This window comes from Aythya ferina (assembly GCF_964211825.1).
Source record: "Aythya ferina genome assembly, chromosome: 23".
NCBI classification, from domain to species: Eukaryota; Metazoa; Chordata; class Aves; order Anseriformes; family Anatidae; genus Aythya; species Aythya ferina.
The window spans coordinates 5,661,479-5,685,016 of record NC_140321.1 but is presented as its reverse complement, the minus strand read 5'-3'; the positions used below and the strand labels follow the sequence as shown (position 1 = coordinate 5,685,016).

The 23,538-nt window shown below is 66.7% G+C and overlaps 1 protein-coding gene across 1 annotated transcript; it reads right to left on the bottom strand.

Annotated features, from left to right (window-relative positions):
• Window positions 1-641: 641 nt before the first annotated feature.
• Window positions 642-17,722, bottom strand: MED24 (mediator complex subunit 24). Its single transcript, XM_084496042.1, has 25 exons — window positions 17,567-17,722; window positions 15,545-15,627; window positions 15,086-15,124; window positions 13,894-13,967; window positions 12,630-12,853; window positions 12,084-12,195; window positions 11,477-11,627; window positions 11,130-11,243; window positions 10,685-10,732; window positions 10,415-10,497; window positions 9,790-9,876; window positions 9,434-9,545; window positions 8,757-8,899; window positions 8,106-8,143; window positions 7,353-7,435; window positions 5,917-6,095; window positions 5,731-5,830; window positions 5,245-5,420; window positions 4,858-5,122; window positions 4,505-4,686; window positions 4,195-4,288; window positions 3,757-3,856; window positions 1,787-1,864; window positions 1,476-1,624; window positions 642-1,031 (listed from the first exon to the last, which is right to left on the bottom strand). The coding sequence occupies exons 1-25, from the start codon at window positions 17,694-17,696 to the stop codon at window positions 915-917; spliced, it is 2,961 nt and encodes a 986-aa protein (XP_084352168.1). The 5' UTR covers window positions 17,697-17,722; the 3' UTR covers window positions 642-914.
• Between the last annotated feature and the right edge of the window lie 5,816 nt (window positions 17,723-23,538).

Genomic DNA, 23,538 nt, shown 5'->3' with positions numbered 1-23,538 from the left:
GCTCCTGGTGGGAGACGCGGGGTGAACTCATGCTCACGTGGAGGAATTTCCAACAGGAATTTGCTTGCAGCTTACAGCGAGGCAGGAAAGCATCCCCGCTCCACCCAGCTGCACGACTGCAGGCAGCCCTCCACCACGAGGAAAAGGCGGTTGCGGCACCAGGGGAGACCCTCAGGGGCAGATCCGCAGCCAGGGCAGCCCCCGGTCTCCCTTTTTTCTCTGAGAGCTCTGATTTAAACTCCCCCAGCACCAAGGGCTATGGGTCAGCAAGGGGGGCACGGGGAGCCCCAGCAGCAAAGGCTGGGGGAGCACGGGGGACGGATCCTGCCCCTTCCACCCTCACCAGCAGCACCACGGGGACCTCCAGAGCCAGAGGCTGCACCTGAATCATCACTCAGCAGCGCCAGACCTCTGCTCATGAATCACCTGCACCCTGCGAGGAGCCTGAGGGCTGCTGTGTGCTGCTAAAGCTGCGCTCAGTTCAGAGCTGACCTCAGCTCTCGGCCGGGGTGAGGGAAAAGAGCGAGCGCGCATCGGCCACTTGCTCTGCCCTCCCTCCAGCGAGGTCCTGCCTCAGCCTCTGCCCCCCTTCAGGCTGAGAAAACCCTCAGAAAACCAGCGAGAAACGAGGCAAAGCCTGATTCTACAAAAGGAATGAATGAAATTAGAAAACGAAAACAAAAGCAGCGGGGGCGTCTCCGTCTCTGAAAGCCCAGCACGAGGATGCCGAACACGGAGGGAAGTCCCTGGTGCCACGGCAGTCCCCGCTGCCTCCAGCTCTGCCCCCAAGCTGGGCAGTGCCCAGCCCAGCCTGCGGTGACAGAGGGACTGTTCTGGGTGTCCCAGCCCCGTGGGGTTCCTAGCAGCTGCCCTGCTGCCTCCCCTCCCGTGCGGGCACAAGGGACGGCCTCCGCTCACAGCGCCGCGATGGCCTTGGCGGCGACGCGGCGCCCCAGGGGCAGGCTGAGATCCGTGATGGCCAGGACGATCTTGGGGCTGGACATGGTGGACACTTTGACCAGTTCTGAAACCTGCAGGGGGAAGAGGAGGAACACAAATTGGCTCAGGGCAGCACGGCAGAGACGAGAGGCCGGTGGCCGGGCTCACGCCAGAGCCCCGGGGCTGGCCGAGCAGGCCGGGGAGCGCACGCTTGTGAGAACCCAAAGCTTAAATCACCATCGCCCTCCTGCTTCCCCCGGAGCCAAGGCTGGGTTGTCCCCGAGTGCAGGCAGAGCCCAGGGCTGCAGGGAGCTGGGGACAGAGCTGGAGCTCATCCCTGGTCTGTCAGCACCGAGCGTGGAGCCACGGGAGCAGGGAAATAGGGGGAGAACGAACAGCAGAGCCTCGTTTGCTCAAACCAGCACCTCGAGCTACCCCCGGTGCTCTCCCCATGCCCTGAACGTGCCCTCCCGTCCCGTGGGGCAGCACCCGAGCACCCTGCGAGCGGGGAGAAGCGCCCCCGGGGTGGGACTCACCATGGTGAAAGGCATGAACTGCAGGATGCTGCCGCGGCTGCCCTGCTCCAGGCAGTCCACGCACTCCTCCATGAACCACTGCACAAACTGGGTGTGGGTGCCGGCCGTCTTGGCCCCCAGGATGGAGGAGATGAGCAGGAAGAGGTTTGCTGGGGAGACAGGGCACTGAATATCAGAGGCTGTGCAGGCTCAAGGAGGCCAGGGACATGGCTGGGGTGACCCGAGGCCCCTGTGTGTCCCCACTGGTGTCTCGGCACGGCAGGAGCCACCCCATAACCAGGCCCCGCGGGCAGGATCCGGCCCCACATTACCTAGCACCCTGTTCAGGGGGTCCCTCATGCTGACGGTGTGGAGCTGGGAGGCGGACAGCGAGGTGCTCATCGAGCGGTCTGTTGGGGAAGAGAACGTGCGTCAGGCTGGGGGGAGGCTGGAACAGCCCTCAGCTGTGCCAAGGTGCCCTCCACAACCAGCGCTGAGCCCTCGAGAGCTCCCAGCCTCCGGGCTCTGCTTCGAGCCGCCCCCCAAGAGAAGGGGAGGTTGGGGGCACGGTGCTTGGTGCCCTCCACATTTAACAAGCAGCCCCTGCTGCTCGGGCACCCCGGGGATGCGCAGGAGGCTGAGGGGCTCTGTCACCATCCCGCTTTGCCCGGGCACTTGCCCGCACACGCCAGCCCCAGGCGTGACGGAGCAGCCCGGGATGTGTCACCGGGCCTCGCTCTTGCACAAGTCGCATTCATTCCGAGTCTGACCGAGTGCAACGACAGCCCCGAGGGGCGAGCGTGAGCGATGCTCCGCGCGTGTGACTGCGCGAGCGTGAGTGTGCCTCCCCGCCGGGGGTGTCAGCGCCGCAGTGACTCGAGCCTGACGCTTCGCCGGGGCACGAGCGGAGTTACCACAAGGTCACGCTCGGGAGAAGCGAGCGGCGCGCTGCCCCCGGCCACGCAACGCCAGCACGATCCGTCCCGTGCGTGCTGCCAGCTGGGTGGAGCGAGCCAGATGTTCAACAGCTGCACGGCAGCACTGGAAGCTCGCTTTCGGGGCAGAATTTTAGCTAGCAGAGAGCCAAGGCGTGACCGATGGATGAGCAGCACAACCCGGGCATGCCAAGGGGATCTGCGTGACCCGCGCTGAGAGGCACCGCTGGGTGTCCCCCCCCTGCTTGGTGGCACCTCCTGCAGCGGGCTGGGAGGGTCAGGATCCTGAAATGCAGCTGCTGACAATGCCAGCAGGACCCAAAGTGGGATGCTCTGAGGATGCTCACCCAAAAAAGCAAGCCCTCCCCCACTTTTCTCATGGAATCACGAGTTGTGCGGCTGCTGCAGGAAGCAGGATTTCCACATCGCTACAGCAAACAGCCCGAAAAAAAGTCCTGAATGTCACTGGAAAGAGGTGGAACCGCACCAAAAAGTTAAAAAAAGATAGTGATATAAAGGGAAAAGCCCACATTTCAACAGCGGCGAAACCAGCGAAAAACCACAGGTTATCACTGTGTTGAAAACTGGCAAACAAAGAGCGGGGCTGGGACCAGGGCGTTGGGGTGGAACAATGACCAGGGAGCATCCTGACTCACTGCCTGGACACGAAAACGGCCTCGCTGCGTGCAGCCCTCGGGCAGGAGGACACGGGTTCCCCCCGCCGGGGCTGTCGCAACCCGCAGCGCCGCACCGGGGGCCGCGGAGACGTCCCCGAAAGGACTCATCAGCTCCACTTGCCTTGTTAATAACAGTGGAATTTCAGGATTTAGTCACAAAGAGAAACGTCACCTCTCAATCTTGCTGGGACGGTGACATCGGGGTCTCCGGTCCCACACAGGCTGGCCAAGGGTGATGGGGTTTGAACAAAAACCTCCCCGAGCCCCTCGTGTGTCCGGCACGGGGTTAGGTGGCACCGTCGCGGAGGGAAGGTGTAATCTCATCACCTTTCCTAAGCTGTTGTCATCAGAGAAGTCAGAAGCTTGACCTTTTGGAGCAAAAGCTCCTCGGAAACCCAACAGAACACACCAAAGTGCTCTGCATCTTCTCAAAACACCCTGTGTTATGTCAAATGCTGCTGCGGGCCCGTCCTGGCAGCAAAGGGACTGGCAGGCACCCTGCCCGCCTGCTGGCAGCGGCACAAGGCTCTGGAAAGGTGGAGAGGGGAGCAGGGAGCCTCCCTGCTCCCTTCGAGAGCACTTGGCCCTCTTGAGAAGTGTTTCTGTGCCCAAGCACGTCTCACACCCAGAAATGAGTGGCGGGGAAGCACGGAGCCTTCCCCGGGAGCAGCCCTCCCCGCCTGCACTTACTGGGGCTGGAGAGGATGTTGGAGTCCTCCTCGTTGGAGCTCAGCAGGCGCATGAGCTTGGAGGGCTGCGTGTCGTCCAGCGGGAACAGGCTGATGTAGTCCTGGGGGACAAAAGGGGATCAGCCCCAGCAGCCCCTCTGCAGGGCCCATAACCCCCCCCCCCCAGGCCCTGCAGGACTGCGCTCTCGGTTCACCCCGAGTGACTCAGCCTGGGCCAGCCCCGTACGGAGCACCCCCTTACAATCCCCTACTTTCCCAGAAAAGGGAAGGGAAATCCCTGCATCCCGAGGTCAAGGGACCAAACCTCAGCCAGCCCCGCGGACCTGCGCGGGGAGCCCGGTCCCAGCAGCTCCCCTCCTCCTCCCAGTCACCCCCCATCCAGCTCCCATCCTCGGGCGCACAGCGCCTCCGAGCAAACCCCGCTCGGTGTCGGACGCACCTCGATATCCTCCCGGTGCCTCTTCTTCTGCCTGCTGGACGCCTGGCCCTTGTTGTGGGAGGAGTAGGAGCTCAGGGCGCACCACACGGAGAGCCTGGGGACAGAGCAGGGGTGCTGCGGAGCTGCCACCATCCCACACGGCTGGTGGTGGGAGCCAGCAGCTCCTGCCAGCCCCGTATAGGGGCCGGGGGGGGGGAATTGGGGTGCTGGGCCCCTCTCGGGACAACCCAAGCCCCCGGAGTATCTCCCCGTCCCCACAAACAGGCCCACGTGCCCCAAGGGGGACAGCGAGCACAGCACCAGGGCTTACTTGGCCAGCGCTTTCCCCGGCGGGTCCATGAGGGTGTGCCACTTGGAGGAGTCCGTGAGCAAGTTGGGCAGGATGTGACCCAGCAGGGTCAGCGTCAGCTGCTGCATGTCCAGGCAGAAGATGGCATAGAGCAGCTCCACGGCCCGCAGCGTGTGCTCCTTCCTCGTCTCCTTCAGCAGCTCCTGCGAGGCACAGGGCAGGGCTGAGAGGGGCAGGGGTACAGCCAGACCCTTCCCCGCTCATCTCCTGCGCTCAGGACCGCCACCAGAGCACGGGCAAGACCCGGCAGCCCTGAGCTGGACACCCAAACTCAGCCCTGGAGGTCACGGCCACCTCCCTGCTGCACCCCATACCTTGACCAGGTTGTTGCAGAACCAGTAGACGCCCCCCATGTGCAGCAGGGTGTCGAAGATGTGGATGGAGCGGCTGTCGACCCAGCCCTTCTCCAGCACCTTGGTGAACATGCTGGTCAGCACCTCCTTGATGGGCTTTTTGGGGGGCAGCAGGTTCCAGTAGGGGATGGTGTCCATGCCCGTGGAGGGGAACTTGATCTGCGTGGCCGTCTGCTGCAGGACGTCGGCGCACATGTGCTCCAGGATGGAGCTCATGATCACCACGCTGTGGCCGAGAGAGAGAAAGAGAGAGAGAAAAAAAAAAAACAAAACAGGATCAGGCGGGCTCTGGGAAGCAAAGGGAGGGGAAGAGGGGCCAGCACGGGGCGTGCTGCGAGCCAGGCTCACCGCTCGTTGTAGAACTGCAGCGTGTTCTCGCCGTACAGCGGGGTGGCCAGCTGCCGGATCATCTGCAGAGATTTCTCCCGCTCGTCCAAGCCCAGCATGCGGACGTGGGCCACCAGCCAGGCCACAGCGCACACGGCCATGCTGCACACCTTCCCCTTGATGTTGTCCGTGATTTTCTGCAGGAGAAGGGAGCGGAGGGGGATGGCACAGAGGTGGGGACGCTGGGGTGAAGCCTGCGCATCGCCTCCCAGGGCAGAGTCCGAGCCTTTTCCCCTCCGTGGGGTGAATTTGCCCCTGCCAACCCCACAGCCCCCAACAGGGTGATGCCAAAAGGGCCGCAGCAGTTCCCCACGCAAGCCACTAAGTGGCCACTGAGCTCTGCAGTGACTGCAGCAGCATTGAGGGCAGGAGGACAGGGGAACCCAAAACTGCCCAAAACCAAGCCCTCCTCCTCCAAGCCCTGCACCCCCCTCCCACCGGACCCACCTGGATGGACTCGAAGGTGAGCACGCCGTTCTCCCAGGCGTTGAGGATCTCCAGGATGGCGGCCGAGATGCTCAGACAGGCCTCGTGCCACTTCATCTGCCTGCCGGGGAGAGAGGCAGCGGGGTCAGGCACCTGCCCAAAGCGGCTGCTCCCCTCTCGGCGCCTCCCCGCGGGCCGAGCCCTTACACCAGCTTCATCTCGGAGGAGTTGTTGAGGAGGGCGACCAGGGATTCCACCTTGGTGGAGTCGGGGCAGAAGCAGGGGTGGTCGGGGTTGAGGATCTTGCCCTCCTCGGGCATGCAGGTCAGCATCCAGGTCTCGAAGAAGGGCACCTCGCCCGCCGGGCTCGACTCCGACAGGATCACCTACAAGGGAAGCGGCCCCGGGTCTGCCCCGCGCCCTGCAGGGACCCCGCCTGGAGACCCCCAACCCCTGGGGAGGATCCCCCCACCCCGGGGAGCTCGTGGCTGGGGAAGCAGCACAGCCCCACGGCTACAGAGAGGCAGGCACCGGGCAGCACCAGTGCAGCACTGGTTTCCAGTCCACAGGCTGTGTTTTGCCCCCTCTCCACGGCACTGTGCCGGCACCACGGCCCGTCTCCAGTCCTGCAGCATCCCTCGGGGAGATGCCAGCACAGGGCCGGTCCCGAGGGGCTGTGAGCATGACAGGAGGGTCACCGTGCCCTGCAGAGCACAAACCATTCATCTCCCACCCCTCTGAGCCCTGCTCGGGCTCCCCAGCACCGGGGTCGGCTGCCCCACGGCTCCGGGATGCGCGGCCCAGCTGGCAGCCAGCTGCGAGCGCTCCCGGGGGGGGGGACACGAGCTGGGAATCCCGTCCGCTGCTTCCTCCCTCCAGCCCTCCGACACCCAAGGGAGGCTATTTTTGACAAAAGCTTTGCACATTTGCACATCTGTTCGGCAGCAGCTGGTCAGGAAAAGTCGCTCCGGCCTGGGCCGGGGGCTGAGACCTCAGCAGAGAGCCCCGGGCACATCCGCTGCGGGCTGCCTCCAGGCTGGACTCCCCCTTTTTTCCCCCCCCGGGGCCGGCCAGGCAGCTCCCCCCCCTTTGGATTTTTCCCTCCTTTCTCCACGTTCCTGGTGTTTCGGTATCGTTTCACCTCTCAGCAGATGTCGAAATGGGGAAAATTTTCATGCAACCCAAGGACTGTTTCCTGAGGGAGGCTGCGAGTTCCTCCTCTGCCAGGGGAGGGCTGACGCTCAGCTCGGCCCCCCCCCCACAGCAGCCAGAGCCAAATTGTGCAGGGCTTGGGGGGGTGGCAAGGCTGGAAAAAGGCCGGGGAGATCGGAGCCAGCCCCTGGTATCAAAAAGGGGGGGCACAAATGAAAGTCCTGGGGAATGCTGTGACACCCCCACTCCATCACTTTACATATTTCTGGCTGCTCCGGGGGGGGGAATCGTGCCAGGCACTTCACCCACACACAGCAGGGAGCTGCCAGAGGGGCAACTGCTGGATTTGGGGACGGTGACAGGGCCCTGGGGACAGTGGCATGGCCACTAGAGGAGGCTGGAGGCTGCAGGACCGAGGCTGCCCCTCTCGCAAGGTCGGTTCCCCAGCGCTGCCCCCCCAGCCCCACTCCCCGGGGGTGTGGGGTGCTCACCTCCGAGCCGTAGGTCTGGGCCACGTGGCACAGCATGAGGAATGAGATGTCGAACAGCAGGGCCCGGACGGAGGCTCCTTTGGCTGGGGGATGAAAAACAAAGACCTCAGGGAGCTCCCGCAGCACGGGGAGGCAGACAGGCGGCCCTGAGAGCTCGGGGACCAGGGCCCTGCCTCCTCCCGGGGTGCTTTTTTAACCCCCAGGTGTTTGCGTGGCAATGAGGGCTCCAGGGGACACACCAGGCGCTCCCCTCACCCCCGCCTGCCCCAGTTCAGGCTCCCAGAACAGCTTTGACCTCCATTTGACAGCCCCAACCCAACCCCGGGCTCCCTCCTCGGTGCTGTGGAAGGTCAGAGCACTCAACGTGTTTTAATCACCACGCAAACGCAGTCAGAGTCCTTATCTCGGGCGCCGTGCTGACACATCATCCCTTCCAGGGAAAGAGCCGGGGCAGGGCCGGCCCCGAGGGGCCCCAGGGGCTGGGGATGAGGGAGCTGCTTCCCCCCCCCCAACGGGGAGCACCCTGCTTTTGGGACAGACACGCTTTTTGGGCAGCAGGAGCCCAAATCCCCGCTGGCACCCAGCCACGTGGCCGTGCCGTGCTCCTGCCAGCAGCCCCTCGCTGCCCCGGCACCGCAGCCAGCCCCAGCTTCACCCATCGGGGACCCCGTGGGCCCCCAAAGTGTCCCAGAACGTGGCAGGGGGGGGAAGCAGAGCCTGCACCACCCCGCAGATGGATGCATGCACACTTACAGCCTTCTCCGCTGATGTGCTTGGTGAACTCGTTCAGCCTGGAGGGGGCAGAGAGAGCCACAGTGAGATGTTAGCAGCATTACCATCGTTAGCATCACCATCATTAGCATCACCATCGTTAGCATTAACTCAATCAGCCCCCTCCCCATCCCCCGGACAGGCAGGGACCCCAGATGTAGTGACCACGGCCGTGCCGGGCTGCACCCTGCAGTGGTGCTGTGCACCCAGCCGGGCTGGTGCTGCTCCAGCTGCCCCCCAGGTGGGTGAGGGGGCGTCACGCAGCCCCCAGGCGTGCTGGGGGGGGATGCTCTAACCAGGATACGGGTGCCAGGGGACTGCGGGCACACACAGAGTAGCACCTTGGAGCTGGGGCTGTGCTGCAGCTTCCAAATCTCACCTGAGCCTCAAAGCAGCTTTGCTTTGATACCATGCCCCGTTTACAAAGGAGGGGGAGTGCTGTGGGGACGGCTTCCCCAAAACCCAAGGGCTCCCCTGGATCAGAATCCAGGCCAGAGGCAAATCCAGCCTCAAGCGTGGAAGGAACAGAGGAGGAAGGGCGGCATGGCCGAGGCACACGGCTCTGGGGCAGAGGCTGGGGGCTGCCCACTCACCCCAGCCCTCGGGGATGGAGTCAGCCAGGTGGACACTCACTTGATGAACTTCCGAGCAAAGGATTTCAGCTTTCCTGTTGCTGCTGCCGCCGCCAGCAGCAGGTCCAGGCTCTTCCCAGATAGCATGTGACCCAAGACCCCCAGCAAGCCCTCGGGGGATTTGGAGTGGTCCGCATCCATGGTCTACAGGAAAAAAAAGAAAAAAAAGAAGAAAAAAAGTAAAAAGGGAGGAAAGAAGTCATGAGGAAGGCAAGTTACAGAGCAGCAACAAAGCTCCAGCCACAGGGGCAGAGCTGACCGGCTGCCAGAGCCATCCCGTGAGGCTTCCCTGCAGGGCTGGGGGGCACCCCCGGCACCCCCAGGCTCTGTGGGGCACGGCAGCTCCCGCACAGAGCAGAGCTGCAGCAGGCAGGGGCAGCAAAACCGGCAGCAAAACGTCTTCAGGAGGGAATGCAGCAGCAGGAGTGACGCAGGGACGAGGGGAGTCCCTCAGGAGGGGGGGAAATGCACGCGGGGGAGCGGCTGGGCTCGGGCTGCTGGCACCACCGACTGCATCGCGCTGCCTGGCAGCTCCTCCAGCTTCCAGGGAAGGAGGAGGGGAGCTCCAGAGCTCCAGAGCTCCGAGCTGGCGTGGAAGGGACTGCGACAAGGCTGGGAGCTAGAAGCTAGAAGCAGGCTCTGGGTGGCGGGCAGCACCCAGGCAGGAGGGGGACGCACCTTCAGGATGTTGGTGACGGTGGGCTCGGCCCTCAGGATGAGCCTGGGGTTGGGCTGGATGTTGGCGTTCTCGGCCGATTTCAGGTGCGGGGCGTGCTCCCTGTCCGCCATCCTGGGGACCCACAAAAAAAGGGGTGCTGAGCAGGAAGGGGGGTGCTGCCCTTCTCCCCCCACCGCCTCAGGGCAGCACTCGGAGGGGCCAGGCTCTGCCCTGAGCTGGCTGGCACCGAAAGCAAAGCCTCAGCCCCCTCCAGGTCAGCCAGCAGCACCACAGCCGGACCTTCCTGCACCCCACAAGGAGGGTGGTGAGACCCCAAAACCCTGCTTGGTCACCCAAGCTCTGGCAGGGGCCATACCGTTTGTCAATCAGGTTGGTCATGTTGGCCTCCGAGAGCAGCCCCTGCTTGCTGCACTCCTGCAGGAGCAGACTCATGCAGTTGCAGCTGGAAGAGAGAGAGAGGAAAAAAAAAAAAAGGAGAGCGTGAGCCCAAGGGACGGCGTTCCCACTGCCCTGGCAGGGACACGGGGCAGGGGGGGGGCAAAGCAGTGGTGCCAGACCTCCCCACCACCCAAAAAGGGCAGGACAGAGCCAGGCAATCCTTTGAAAGCCAGGCCTGGAGCCTCCTGGACACAGCGAGCAGCGAGGACTCCCGAGCTGTCCTCCTGCCTCTGCTCCAAGCCCTCGGAGGGGGGCTGCAGGGCTGGAAGCAGCTCCAGAGATCACAAAGCATCATTGCCGTGTGAATCAGCTGTCAGACACTCGCTGCCTTGCTCATTTGGCAGCACCACAGCCTCGGGAAGAAGGCAGCAGAGCAGCAATGGAGCCTTTTGTCTTCTACGAGGAAAAGCCTCGCACGGAGCTGCCCCAGCAGCCCAGAGCGCAGCTCCCCGCGGCGATGCTGGGGGCAAAAAGGGGTTGGGGGACAGGCCGGCCACAGGCTCGCAGTGCTGCCAGCGAGCCCAGGGCACGCAGGCACTCACTTGCATCGCTGATCGGCCGTGTCGAGCAGCGGGGTCAGCTTCAGAAGGAACTCGAAGGCGCAGTTCACGTCCTCGGTGAAATCCTGCCATGCAAAGAGGCGAGCGCTCAGCTCCCGGCGCTGCTGGCACCAGCCTGCCCTTCCCTCCCAGCCCCTTTTTCCCACCCCAGCCACCCTCGCCCAGCTTTGGCCGGGCACCAGCAGGGTCAGGACAAGCACCAGCCGCTCGCACGCGACGCTGCCGACAGCTCCAAGGGCCCCCGAGCCTCACCTTGTCCCCCTGGGGGTACTTCTTGAGTTTCACCAGGACCTGGGGGATCTGAAAGACACGGGGGGATGATGTGACCGACAGACAGGCTGCAGAGGAGCACGGCACAGGCCGAGCGTGTGTCAAGGCCTGGAATCACACGCAGATCCCTTTTGTCTGCCCGCCGCTGAGCCCGGAGCCGGCTGTGGCATCCTTCAGAGGCCCCCCGTTTCCCCCACCATGTCCCAGGAAAAATAAAGTGGGGCTGGGCTGAAAAGGAGGCTGCAGGAGGGCTGCCTGCAGTCTCAGCCATCTCACATTGTCCCGACGGGGCAAGCAGGGGCCCCCAAGGGGCACACCGGGGGTCAGGACTGGTCGCTGTGCCGAGTTTTGGTGCTGAGCAGGGCCAGGAGAGCAGGGAAAGGCAGGAGCTGGGGGCACCAGGCATCCCCCTGGGGCTAGGTCCTACCTTCAGGAAGGTGAAGGCCGTCCACTTGAGCTCCTCCGTGCCCTCTGGGGACTCGATGAGGCCCACGAAGCAGGCCTTCCAGATCTCCAGCACGAAGAGCGGGGAGGGGATGCGCTGCGGGGCACACGGACAGGACCCCCCCCGAGTGCTGGGAGAACAATAACGCGACTCCCCCGACCGCAGCCAAGCCCTGCACCCCCTGCAAAGCTGCTGACGGGCTCACGCGTTCCCCCCTCAGCTTTCCCCACGTCCTCGGACCGGGATCAGCCCCTTCCTCGCCCCGCAAGGCCCTGCTCCACATCCCCCCAGGCCACCCCGAGCGGGAGCAGGGGGTGCCACGTGTGTACCTGCATCCTCTTCACCATCATCAGCTGCTCCACCAGCGGCTGGGTCTCTCCCGTGAGGTTCATGGTGCCCTCCAGCAGCACCACGGCGTGCACGGTGGGGAAGCCGGTCTTGTTCAGCTGCTCCGAGTGAACCGAGAGCATGGTGGGGATGCTGAGGGGGGGGAAGATGATAATGCAGGGTTACCGGAGCCTTGTGGGGACGGATCCTTGCTCCTCCTGTCCCATTTTCCCTTCCCAGCCAAGCCCCAGACCTCTGTGGTCGCCACAGGGGATTGTCCCCTGCCCTGCATGAGAGCCTTTGGGCACGTCCAAGTCCCCTCACCACACCTCAGGGCCTGGAAGCACCTCCTGGGGCACACAGGACAGGGACAGCTCTACCCACGCTGGAGCAGCTGAGGGATGGCTCCAGGAACCTTGTAGGATCCCTTGGTGGCAGGTCACCAGTCCCTGTCCCCTTTCCTACTACTTCCAGCCCCAGCCCACTGCCGGCACAAGAGCCAGAGCCGGAAAGGGACAGGAAGGCAGGGAGCCAGCGTGGGGAGAGGCAGGAGGAGGGCTCAGCCCCCTTTTACCCTCCAAACCCACGAGGACAGCGGCGCGGAGCTACCTCTTGATGAGGGAGATGCAGTCATCAGCCTGGCTTCGCAGGGGGGAGTTTGTGAGGCTGCTCAGGCTCTCCCCCAGCTTGACGAGGGATTGCTCCACGCTGCTCCACGAGGCTGCAGAGAGAGGGCAGGCGTTGGCTGCAGGGGGACGGGGACAGGACGAGGAGCCAGCAGCTTGGCTCTGACACACAGAGGGCTGCAGTCTGCACACCTCTGCACGCCCGGGCTGCGGGGGGGGGGGGCTGCGTGCAGGCCAGCAGCTCCCTGGCACGGCCTCTTGGCCAGGCACGGGGACCGAGAGGAGGCGCGGGGCTGTGCCAGGAGGGCTGGCAGAGCTCAGGACCCGCCGCGCGCCCGGGAACGGCTCCCGCAGCCTTGGCATTAATTCTGCTCCTCCGCCAAGGGCAGCGAGGAGGGGAGGGGGCAGGGGGTGGCACGGAGCCAAGGAGGAGACGGTGACAGCAACGGGGCTGCGAGCCGCGGGGACAATGCGGCAGGAGCTGGGCAGGGGGAAGGGGAGGTGGCAGCTCCCCGGGGCAGGGACGTACAGGTCTCCTCCAGCTTGGCGATGTGGATCAGGGCACGGTTCTTGGTGCTGCCCAGCATTTTCTCCAGCCGCTCCAAACACATCTTCAGCTGGTTCTCGGCTGCCGCCTGCTCCAGCGCCTCCTTCACCTTCTCGGCGTAGAAGGCGGCGCAGTGCAGGAGCCAGATGAGGGCACTCATCAGCGCCCGGCACAGCCCGATGCACTCCTCGGCCTTGCCGTGGCAGCTGGCAAGGGGAGAAAATGGAATTGTGCTCACCCTGAGCCAAGCTACGGCCCCATTGAGCCCAAGGCACGGAAACGGGGCACCCTGGGGATCCAAACCACGTCCCACGCGCCCAGCCTGGTGTGCCCGCTGCCTCCCGGCTCCCCCACTGCAGACCTCAACCCGCTCAGCCCACGAGCTTCTCCCCCACGCCAGGGGAAATAAAAATAAAAGGCTGCCCAGTGCAGGCTCCTCTCTGGCTACTCAACTGCAGGGAAACTTTCCAAGCCCGTAATCAAATTATCTTGCTAAGAGAGGCTGAGCGCTGATCAATGCGTTTCGAGAGGTGAGCGCTTTCCCCTCCTGATGCACAAATCATCGGGGCCAGAAGTTTTGATCAAATTAAGCGGAGGATCAGATTAGGCAGGAACTGGATTAAGCGGCCAGCCCCGCAGTTGGCCAGCAACAGCTCCTTGTTAACATCTGCGACTGATGCACATTCATCGCTGCTGCTTCCATCTCGTGTAATTGAAGAGCTGCTACCTTCAGCCTCCCTCCTCCCGCCCACACCGCCAGAAGAGGCTGGCAGGGGTTAACAGGAAGATTTCTCAGCTTTCTATAAAAGTTTTTTTTTTGTTTTTTTGTGGCCTGAATTGTCTGGTCTCCCCTGGGCCCTGCGACACCAGCGGAAGAGCACGAAGCAAAACAAGGCAGCTGCACGCAGCGCCTGGGGCAGCGCAGGCAGGACGGAGAGCGCTGGCAGCCGGGGCCCTGGGAAGCCGCCGAGGCCACACAAGAGAAACAAAACAGAGAAGGGGACAGAAACCCACGGGCTGCAGGGCTCACACCCACCCCTACCCACCCGAGCCGGGCAGGAGTGTCGTGGCAGAAGCCTCAGCCCCACAGTTGGTGGGGTTTCAGACCCCCTCCTGCTCTGCCCACGCTGGCACTCACACGGCATCCCAGCAGCTTGGGAACGGAGCCGGAGGGGGAATAGGGCCAAGGTGGGCACCCCAAGATCAGTTTGGGGCTCGTGGGGGTCACAGCAGGGCCGTGCTGTACCTGAGGCGGTCGCAGAACATGTCCATGATCTCCAGCAGCGACTGCACGCACAGGTCCCGGGAGAAGTCATCGAACTGCAGCAGGGAACAAGGAGGGATTTCAGAAGGGGGGGAAGAGGAAAAAGGGGGTGCCGAGCTACAGCACTTCCAAAAAACAGGCGTGGGACACCCAAACAAACAGAAACAGGGGCAGGGCTGTCCCTTGGCTGGGTCGTGGCCATCCGGGGTGGCCAAAAGCACCGGGAGCGCGGGGCGGCGGGGACCGGGCTGCGTTTTGTGAGATGCCCTCCCCGAGGCGCCACGGGGGCCCGGAGCTCCGTTTGCAGCCCCCCGCTGAGGCGGCAGAGGCTCGGTGCCAGCCCCCCGCGCCCACCCCCGGCTCGGCGGGGCTTGGCAAGGAGCTCCAACAGCCCGGCTGGCCGCGGGGACGGCAGAGGCGCCGCTGACATCTCGGCGGAGCAGATGGGGCCACCCTGCCGGGCCGGAGCTGGCCCGCGGGTCTGCGCCGAGCCCACGCTGCTCTGAAGGAGGAAGCTGCTGCCGTCAAGGTCAGCGCTTCTCCGACGGGCACAGCCCGGCCGTACGCTGCCTCTGCAACCCCGACAACCCTGGAGGGGAGCGGGCCCTGCCCAGGGGGCTCCCCGAAATCGCTGTCGGGTGCGGAGCCCCAAAATGACGCCACGCGGCCGCCGGCGCTTTGCTCGTCTTTGTGAGCGCAAAGAGGGGGGAGGAAAATTGTTCCCCCGTCTCTGTAACTCTCCCTAAAAACCTGGGGGTGATGTGATGAGGCCTGGGGAGGGTAGAGGGCTTGATGCAGCCCACGGAGCAGCCCCAAACACCGAGCAGGTGCGTTTCTGGGGTGTCCTCGTCCCCCTCGCAGTGGCACGGGGACGCCCAGCACCTCGGGAAGCCGCTCCCAGCACCCAGGTGGGATTTACACAAAGGTGCCGTGGGGCAGGAGCCCACCAGGAGCCCCACACGAGGTTTTAGCACCCAGGAAGCGTGTGTTTGTGCCTGGAAGCACCGGCAGGGCTGTCCCCAGCGGGCCACGACGGGGCTGGCGCGCTGCTGACTCAGCGCAGGCTGTCACTTTCCACTTGACCTATATTCAGGGAGAGCGGCGGGGCAGGAAAGGGATCGGCGGCTCTCAGGTAAAGAGAAAAACCCTCGGGGAGCAGCTGGCGGAGCCGTACCTTGCTGATGGCCATCAGCACCGTGGAATAGGACACCATCTAGGAAGGAAGCAGAGAGAGAGAGAGAGAGCCCGGGCGGGCGCCGCCGCGCTCGTTGCTGAGGAACAGAGAGCTCAGGGCACGGCCCCAAGGTGCTGACCCGACACAAATCCCCTCAGACAGCTCGAGGTGAGCGCTGCCTGGTCTCACACAAACGTTAAAACGCTGCACGGAGGCAGCGTGGAGGCTCTCAGGGCAACGATCCCCACCCCGTGTGCAGCAGGCAGCAATATTTACGGAAATCTCCCTGCCTGGGGCACCCACCGAGCCCCCCTCCGCCCCGTCCCAGGCAGGGGTGATGCCTGCGGGGTGCAGACGGGACGTTTGGGGTGTGTGCCCGCCACCCCCGGGCTCTCTGCCTGCTAATTGGGGCCGTGAGGTGACAGCCAGCAGCGTCTGCGGTGCGGGGAGGGCGATTACCTGCGAGCTGATGGCGTACTTCAGGTAGGACAGGATGAGGGGGTTCGGCGACGGCCCGATCATCGCCTGCTCCAGCAGTGCCTCTGCGAGAAAAGAACGGGGCCAGGGGGTCCCGGGTCAGGCAGAGCACGGTGGGGACACGCTCACAGCACGGGGACACCCGCACCGTGCCCTCGTTTCTGCTCTCACCCTCCCCAAAGTGGCAGAAACCTCGTTACCCACGACAGCTCTGCCCTAAAATCAAAAGAATCCTCAACCTTTCTGCTTTTTCCTGCATAACTCAGCTCTCCCGAGCACCTCAGACCCAAACCAGCCCCTGCTGCTGTCCAAAAAACGTTCCCCTTCCTCCCACGTCGTGCCCGGGGGGAGCTCAGGCAGCCGCCAGCACGCGGCTCCTGCCCTGCTACCGGGGGCTGGACTCCGGGCACCCCACAAACACCACAAACGGCCCCATTTGGCCAGGATGAGCCCCACATGGCTGGCGGCCGGCCAGGGAGGCTGGAGGGGCTCTGCCCACCCCATCTGCTCAGCCGAGCCTTGAGTCGACCGCTTGAGAGCGGGATGCACCTCCCAAAAATCCAGCCCGGGGCTGCAGGCACGGGCTCGAAGTAGGTCAAAGCAGGCAACCCCCCCAAAAAAAGGTGGCACCGAGCTGGGTCCCGGCTGTAGGAGACATCCGGGGGGCTGGTGGAAGGCTGCAAACGGGGCCAGAAGGGCTGCTGGTGGCCGTCCCCTCCCCGCTGGCTCAGGGGGTGCCAGGAGGAGTTGGCCGCGCGCTGGTGCCCACCGCAGGCGTTGTCAGCGCACATTTGCCGAGCCCGGCCGTGATTCGGGCCGCCCGTGCCAGGTTTTTCTGCTTTTGTAGTCGAAATTTGAAAGGCGTGAGGCTTTGGGGAGGGGGCAGCCTGCCAGCCGGGCAGGATCCGGATCCGGCCCCGTCCTCGCCGCGGGGGAGTCGTGGGCTAACGAGCCCAGCAGAGGGGCTGAGAGGTGGTGAGGAGAAACCCCATTTTTCTGGAAATTGCGGGGATTGATCGCTGCTGAGCGGTCGGTGGGAAGCTGAGGGGCTGGCACCCGGCAAACCCGAGCCCCCCTGGGCCACCCCACAACCACGGCTGCTAAAAAAAATACAGGTAGGGAAAAAAAGGAGGAAAAATAGGACCCAGTGGGGCTCGATTCCCCACCCCAGCGGGGTGAGGAGCAGCTTCCCTTCAAGGCAACAAGAATTCGGGCAGCACTCCGGGTTTTGTTTGTCCCAGGCTCCCAACCCCGTGCCCCTGCGCAGGAAAACAAAGCTCCCACGTTCCTAAAACGGGCAGAAAAAGGTGGAAAATCTCTAAACCGCGCCAAACGCCCTTGAGTAGGGACAAGGAAAAGAAATCCCGATAAGCGGGGGCGGGAAGGGGCCTTTATGGGGGTGGGGGCAGCACCAAGCACCTCGGTGGGGGAAACTGAGGCACAGAGCTCAGACCCTGTCCCCATCCCCTGGTCCCCCCAGCCTTTCCCCATCCCCCCCAGACCCCCCAGCCTACCCCCAGCCCCCTTTCTCCATCCCCCCCAGTCTTCCCCCACCCCCCAGCCCACCCCTAGCCCCTTCCCCATCCCCGTCCCTGTCCCCCCAGCCCCTTCCCTGTCTCTGTCCCTGTCCCCAAAGCCCCTTCCCAGCCCCCCCAACCCCTTCCCCATCTCCCCAGCCTTCCTCTGCCCCCCAAGCCCACCCCCAGCCCCCTTCCCTGTCCCTCCAGCCTTCCCCCAGCCCCCCAGGCCCCCCCAGCCCCTTCCCCAGCCCTGTCCCTGTCCCCAAAGCCCCTTCCCCGCTCCCCCACCCCCCCTTACCCCAGCCCCCCATCCTTCCCCAGGCCCCCCCACTCCCCCAGGCCCCCCCAGCCCCTTCCCCAGCCCTGTCCCTGTCCCCAAAGCCCCTTCCCCACCCCCCCCACCCCCCTTTCCCCATCCCCTCAGCCTTCCCCCACCCCCTCCTCACCCCCCCACCCCCCTCCTCACCCCCCACCCCCCCCCCACCTGCCAGGTTGAGGATGTCCCAGGTCGCCCCCCGGGGGAAGAAGCGCCTCATGTTGACGGCCCACTGGTAGTCGCTCCAGCGCTCCTTCCAGGCCTGCAGCAGGGCCTGCTTCAGATTCACCACCTTCATGGCGCCGTTTGGGGGGGGGGTCCCGGGGGGGGGAATCCCGCAGCCGGTACCGGGGGGGGGCGAGGCCCTGAGGCTGCCGCCCGCCGCCCTCAGCGGCTGGGCACCGCCATCTTGGCGCCCGCCAGCAAGCCGCGCGCTGATTGGGCGGCGGGGGGCGGCGGGGCGCGGGGGCTGCTGGGAGATGTAGTTCGGTTGGGAGGGGGGGGTAAAGCAGTGTGCATCTGGTGGGCGTGCAAACACGGGGGGTGCAAGCACGGGGGTTGCAAGCACGGGGGGTGCAAGCACGGGGGGTGCAAGCAGGGTTGCAAACGTGCAAGCCCTGAAGGTGTGCAAGCACCATGTGCAAAGGCGTGGGGTGTGCACACAGGGGGTGCAAACACAGGGTGGGCGTGCAACAGCAGCAGTGCAGCAGGGACGTGCGTGTGAGCGTGCAAGGGTGTGCACGGGTGTGCACGGGTGTGCAAGGGTGTGCACGGCTGCCTGGGGGTGTGCACGCCTTGCTGTGCACAGGGCTCCGTGCACACACGTGTGAGCTCGGGTGCAGACAAGCAGGCGGCTGCCTGCGTGTGCAGGGACACGCGTGTGCGTGTGCAAGTGTGCACAGCCCCCCCGTGCACACTCGGCCCCCCCCGCACCCCCCCAGCCATGCCCGCACCCACCCGCCTTGGCAGCACCCCGCGGCAGCCGCCCCCTCCCCGGCTGCGCCAAAACCAGCCCAAAAACACCCGATTCCCGCCGCCCATCGCCATGGCAACGGGCAGATGGGGAGTGGGTGCCGGGGGGGGGGGGCTGCACACCACGGGGGGGGGCCCTGAGCCCCTCAACCCCCCCATTCAATCCCCATTAGTGGGGCAAAGCCCCCCAGGGGCCTACAAGGGGGTCCCCCAGGGCAGCAGCCGCCCTTGGGTGGGCTCACAGACCCCCCCCTTCATTTTGTGCCCCCCCCCCGCCTCATTTTGTGCCCCCCAGGCCCGGGGGGGGGTCTCGGCGGCCCCTTAATGCCCCCGTTAATCATTCATGGGGCCGGGGAGGCCGCAAATCCCCCGAGAGCCGCAGCCGGGATTAGGCGGGCGAGCTGAGGCCCAGCCGGCGGCGTGAGGCCCCGGACCCCCGCCTTGGGGAGGGAGGGGGGATAAAAAATAAAAAATAAAAGAGGGGGGGGGTCACACACACCCGGCCCCTATTCATGAGGACGGATTTCCTGTGCCGAGGACGGGGATGAAGCCAAGGGGGGGTCCCCACAGCTGCTTGGTGGGGGGGGGGGGGGGAGGTAACCGGACCCTCGGAGCCCCCCGGGTGTGAGCCCCACGCCCTGTGGGAGCCCCCCCAGCACCCGAGGTTGTGCCCCCCCACCCCATAAAGCACCCCCACGGATCCATGAGGGGCTCTGTGTGTGTTTGGGGGGGGGGTCCATTTTAGCCCCCCCCTCAGTGTGGGGAAGGCGCCGCCGAGGCCTTGGCAGGGCGCCCCCGGCACAGCTGCCTCCAGCCGGGGGGGGGCCGGATGGGGCCGGGGCCATTCCCAGCACCCCAAACTGGGGAGGGGGGGGGGGGAATGTGAAAGGGTGGGGGGCACCCAGCCCCCCCTGCTGCTTCCCACCCCCCCCCATGGCGGCGTTTTATAGGGTGGGAAGGATGGGATGCAGCGGGGAGGGGGGCGCAGGCCGGGTTGGGGACCCCCCCCCCCCATGGGGATGCTGGGCTCGGTGTCACCCCCAGCATGGGAGAAAAATTAAGGGGGGGGGTCCAAATGGGGGGGGGGCTGCTGTGTGCTGCCAGCTCGGGCTAAATATAGTAAATACAGCGGGGGGAATGTTAATGAGTTGGTTCCGGCCGGCTGCACCGCGGCCCCTCCACATCCCGGGGGGGTCCTCACCCCAAATGGGGCCGGGGGGGGGTCCGGGAGGGGGCTGTGGGGGCAGCCGGGTGCACCAGGGGGCTGAGATCAGGCATCAAACCCCATGGATGGGGAGGGGGCAGGATGCAGGGACCCCCCCCCCCCACACACACACACACACACCACGGCCCTGCCTCAGTTTCCCCTTTGGGGTGGGGGCCCCTGGGGGGGGGGGCACGGGCTGGGGGCAGCCGAGCTCAGCCCAGCCCCGGCCTTATCGCGGGCAGACGGTGCTGGTGGAGGGGGGGGGGCCGCGGGTGTGCTGTGTTTGCCGAGGATAAAGTGTACAGCAGGGGCACCCGCGCCCCCACCCTGCCACGCTGGCGGCCCCGCTGGCCGGGGGTGTGAGGGGGGGGGGCGCTAAGGGAGGGGGGCATGGGAATGGGGGGGGGTTACAGGGCTGTGGGGAGAAGGGGTAATGGGGACTGGGGGGGGTCACAGGGCCATGGGGACTGCGGGGTGGGGGGTTGCAGGGTCATGGGGACCGGGGGGGGGTCACAGGGCCATGGGGACTGGGACCAGGGGTAATGGGGACTGGGGGGGGGGTCACAGGGCCATGGGGACTTGGGGGGGTTACAGGGCCATGGGGACCAAGGGTAATGGGGACTGGGGATGGGGGGGGCACAGGGCCTTGGGAACCAGGGGGTCACAGGGACCTGGGGGGGCGGGTGACAGGGCTATGGGGACTGTGGGGGGGTCACAGGGTAATGGGGACCAGGGGGAATGGGGACTGGGGACTGGGGGGGGGCACAGGGCAATGGGGACCAGGGTGAATGGGGACTGGGGACTGAGGGGGGGGGACACAGGGCCATGGGGAGCAGGGGGGCTATGGGGACCTTGGGGACCAAGGGTGGGGGGCAGTGGGGGGCACCCACCCTCAGCCCAGCAGCGGGGGGGGGGGCCGGGGGCTGCTCTGGGTGCCGCTGGGCCACGGAGACCCCACCCTGGGGACCCCCCTCCCCTGGGTGCCCCCGTCCCTTGGGGGGGTGCTGGGGGGGGCCACACGCCATGGCAGCAGCCCTTTAGACCTGGGCATTATGGGATGTGTAGTCCTGGGGGGGGGGGGGGGGGGGGCTGAGCGCGGGGGCTGCTGGGAAGGAGCCGGGGTGGGACAGGAGGGGGGGTTCTGGGGGGGGGGGCGACCCCAGCGTCACCCCTGGTGACCCCGGTGGGCCCCAAGTGCCCGTGGCCACCCCTGGCCCCCAAATTCCTGCTTCACAGCGGGGCCCTGGCCCCACAGCCCCCCCCCCACCCCACAGCCCCCCCGCCCCACACAGCCCCCACAGCCCCCTGTCATGGGGGCCAGATCCTGCCCGTTGGGGGGGGGGGGCGCAGCAGGGGGGGCCCTGGGGTGCCACGCAGCCCCCTGCCCACACCCAGGGCCTGCCGGCTGCTGCTCCCCCCAGCACCCCTTGGGCAGGACCCCCCCGCGGGCACAGTCCCCAGGACCCCCCCGTGGACACCATCCCCAGGACCCCCCCATCCCCAGCTGTGTCCCCATGTCCCCATCCCCCCGTGGACGCTGTCCCCAACCCCCCCAGTCCACGTCCCCAGCCCCCTGTGGTCCCCGACACCGTCCCCACGTCCCCAGGGGACCCCCCCAGCCCCTCCCCGGGCGCTGTGCCCCCCTCTCAGCCCCGAGCCCCCCCACTCTGTGCGGGCCCCTCCCCAGCTCCCCGCAGGCACCGTCCCCGTCCCCTCGCCCCTGCCCCAGCCCCACGGCCGCTGTCCCCGTCCCCCCCCTCACCCCCCCTCATTCGGTCCCTGTCCCCCGTGGGCACCCACGCGGGACCGACCCCATCCCTGGGGGCTGCGGGGGGGGGGGCACAGGGCGCGCGCAAAGAAGCGCGCAAGGGGGGCGCGCAAGGAGCGCACGGAGGCGCACGGGGAGCGCGCACGGAGCACGAGGAGCGCACGGGGAGCGCGCACGGAGGGCGCAGGGGGCGCGCAGGGAGCGCACGGAGGCGCACGGGGCGCGCGCGGGGCGCGCGCAAAGAGCACGGGGAGCGCGCAAGGAGCACGGGGAGCGCGCACGGAGCGCGCGGGGCGCGCGCATAGAGCGCGGAGAGCGCGCGCGGGGAGCGCACGGAGGCGCACGGAGGCGCACGGCGCCGCGCGAGGAGGGCGCAGGGAGCGCGCAGGGAGCGCGCAAGCGGGCGCGGCGGCGGCGGCGGCGGCTGCAGGGAGCGGCTGCGGCCGGCGGAGGGGGCTGCGGCCGCGGCGGAGCGGGCGGGCGGGCGGCGCGGCGGGGCCGGGGGAGGAGCCAGGCGCCGTCGGTCGCCGCCGCCGCCGCTGCCGCCGCCGCCGCCGCTGCCGCTGCGCCCCGCTCGGCTCCGCTCCGCGCCCCCCGCTCCGCGCCCCCGGCCCCTCCGCCGCCGCCGCCGCCGCCCAGGTACGGCCCCGAGGGGGCCCCGCCGCCGCCGCCCCCCCCCCCCCACCCCGGGCCCCGCCGCGGCCCCGGTTGTTTACCGAGGGCCCGCGGCCCCCGGGCGCCCCCGGCTGAGCCCGGGCGCAGGTCGGGCCGTGCAATGGGGAGGGGGTGGGGGTGGGAGGGTAGGGGGGGTTGCGCGGGGGCTCCCCCCCCGGCCCAGCGCGCACCGGGAGGCGAACTGCGGGTAAATATAAAAATAGCAATTTTTTTTTATTATTTTTTTTATTATTTTTTTTTGGTGAAAAAATCCGGCTGTTCTGCACGGGAGGGGGGGCCTCCAACCTCCCTCTGCCCTGCCTTGCGCCCCCCCACCCCCTCCCCTCTTTTTATCCCCCCCCATTCCTGCACCGCTCGGTGCTGCAGCGCGGGGCTGCCCCGGGGGGGGGGGCCACAGCCGCTGCCCACCCCCGCTGGGTGTGTGTGGTGGGGGGGACACACACAACGGCGCCGCCAACCGAGGGGGGCGGCCACGCACGGCGCAGCCACGGCAGCTCCCCCCCAGCCCCTCGGCGGCTGCGTGGCTGCGGCGTGGCGTGGCCGTGGGCCTGCACCGTGGCTGCACGGTCACCGGCGGCCACGGTGCTGCAGGGAGCCCGTGGCCGTGCCGTGGCCGTGCCGTGGCCACGGTGCTGCAGGGAGGCCGTGGCCTGGCCGTGGCGGTGCCGTGGCCCACCGTGGCGGCAGTGGGGCCGTGGCCGTGCCCCGTGGCCGTCCCCGCCCCGCTCTTGGCAGGCGGCGTCAGGAATGCATTTAATATTTTTGATTTTTTTTTTTTTTAAATTTTTGATTTTTTTTTTTCCTCTCTGCTGGAGGGAGAGCGCCCTTTTTTTTTTTTTTTTTTTTTTTTTTTTTTTGGTGGTGGTGGTGGTGTTTGTTTGGTTGCGCTGCTTTACGCCGGGGTGGGGGCGTCCACGGCACGGGCAGGGACGGGGACACCGACGGCCGTGGCCGTGCCCGTCGGGGTGCCCCCATGAGCGGGGCCGAGGGGCGTGGCGGGGCCTTGCCCTCCCCAAACCCGCCCCGGCCTCCCCGGGCACGCCGCCTCCCGATTCGGAGAGGAGAGAGGGGGGGGCAAACGGCCTCGTCCCCCGCAACCTGAGCAGAAGCGTGGCGGTGGGACCCGCCGGCCACGGTGCCACCACCGGGGCGTGTGCCATGGTGCCAGGCCCGGCTCCGGTGCAGCCCCCGGTGCTTTTGGGGGGGAAACTGAGGCAGGGCAGCCGGGCGCCGCGGCCAAGGTCACCCCGGGCGGCCGAGCCGAGCCGGCGCTCGCTCGGGCCTCCGGCACGACCTCGCCGCCAGCTGTGCCGCGCCGAGCCGTGCCGGGCGCGTGCCAGGCAGCGCCGGGGCGTGCGGCCACAGCGGTGTCCCCCCCCCCGCGGCACCGCGCCGACCTTCGGCGGTGGCCACGGCTGCCGTGACCCCCGCGGGGCTGACACCGCCGTGACCAGCAGCGGGGCCGGGGAGGGGCAGGGGGGACACGACCCGGGCTCAGCCTCACCCCGCTTGACCTCT

Excerpts from the sequence above, each read along its gene's own strand:
- MED24 (XM_084496042.1), bottom strand. The coding sequence starts at position 17,696 with ATGAAGGTGGTGAATCTGAAGCAGGCCCTGCTGCAGGCCTGGAAGGAG. Across the intron at positions 5,421-5,730 it reads TCACCTTCGAGTCCATCCAG|AAAATCACGGACAACATCAA; the intron begins GTGGGTCCGGTG and ends CTTCTCCTGCAG. Across the intron at positions 3,857-4,194 it reads GGCACCGGGAGGATATCGAG|GACTACATCAGCCTGTTCCC; the intron begins GTGCGTCCGACA and ends TTTGTCCCCCAG.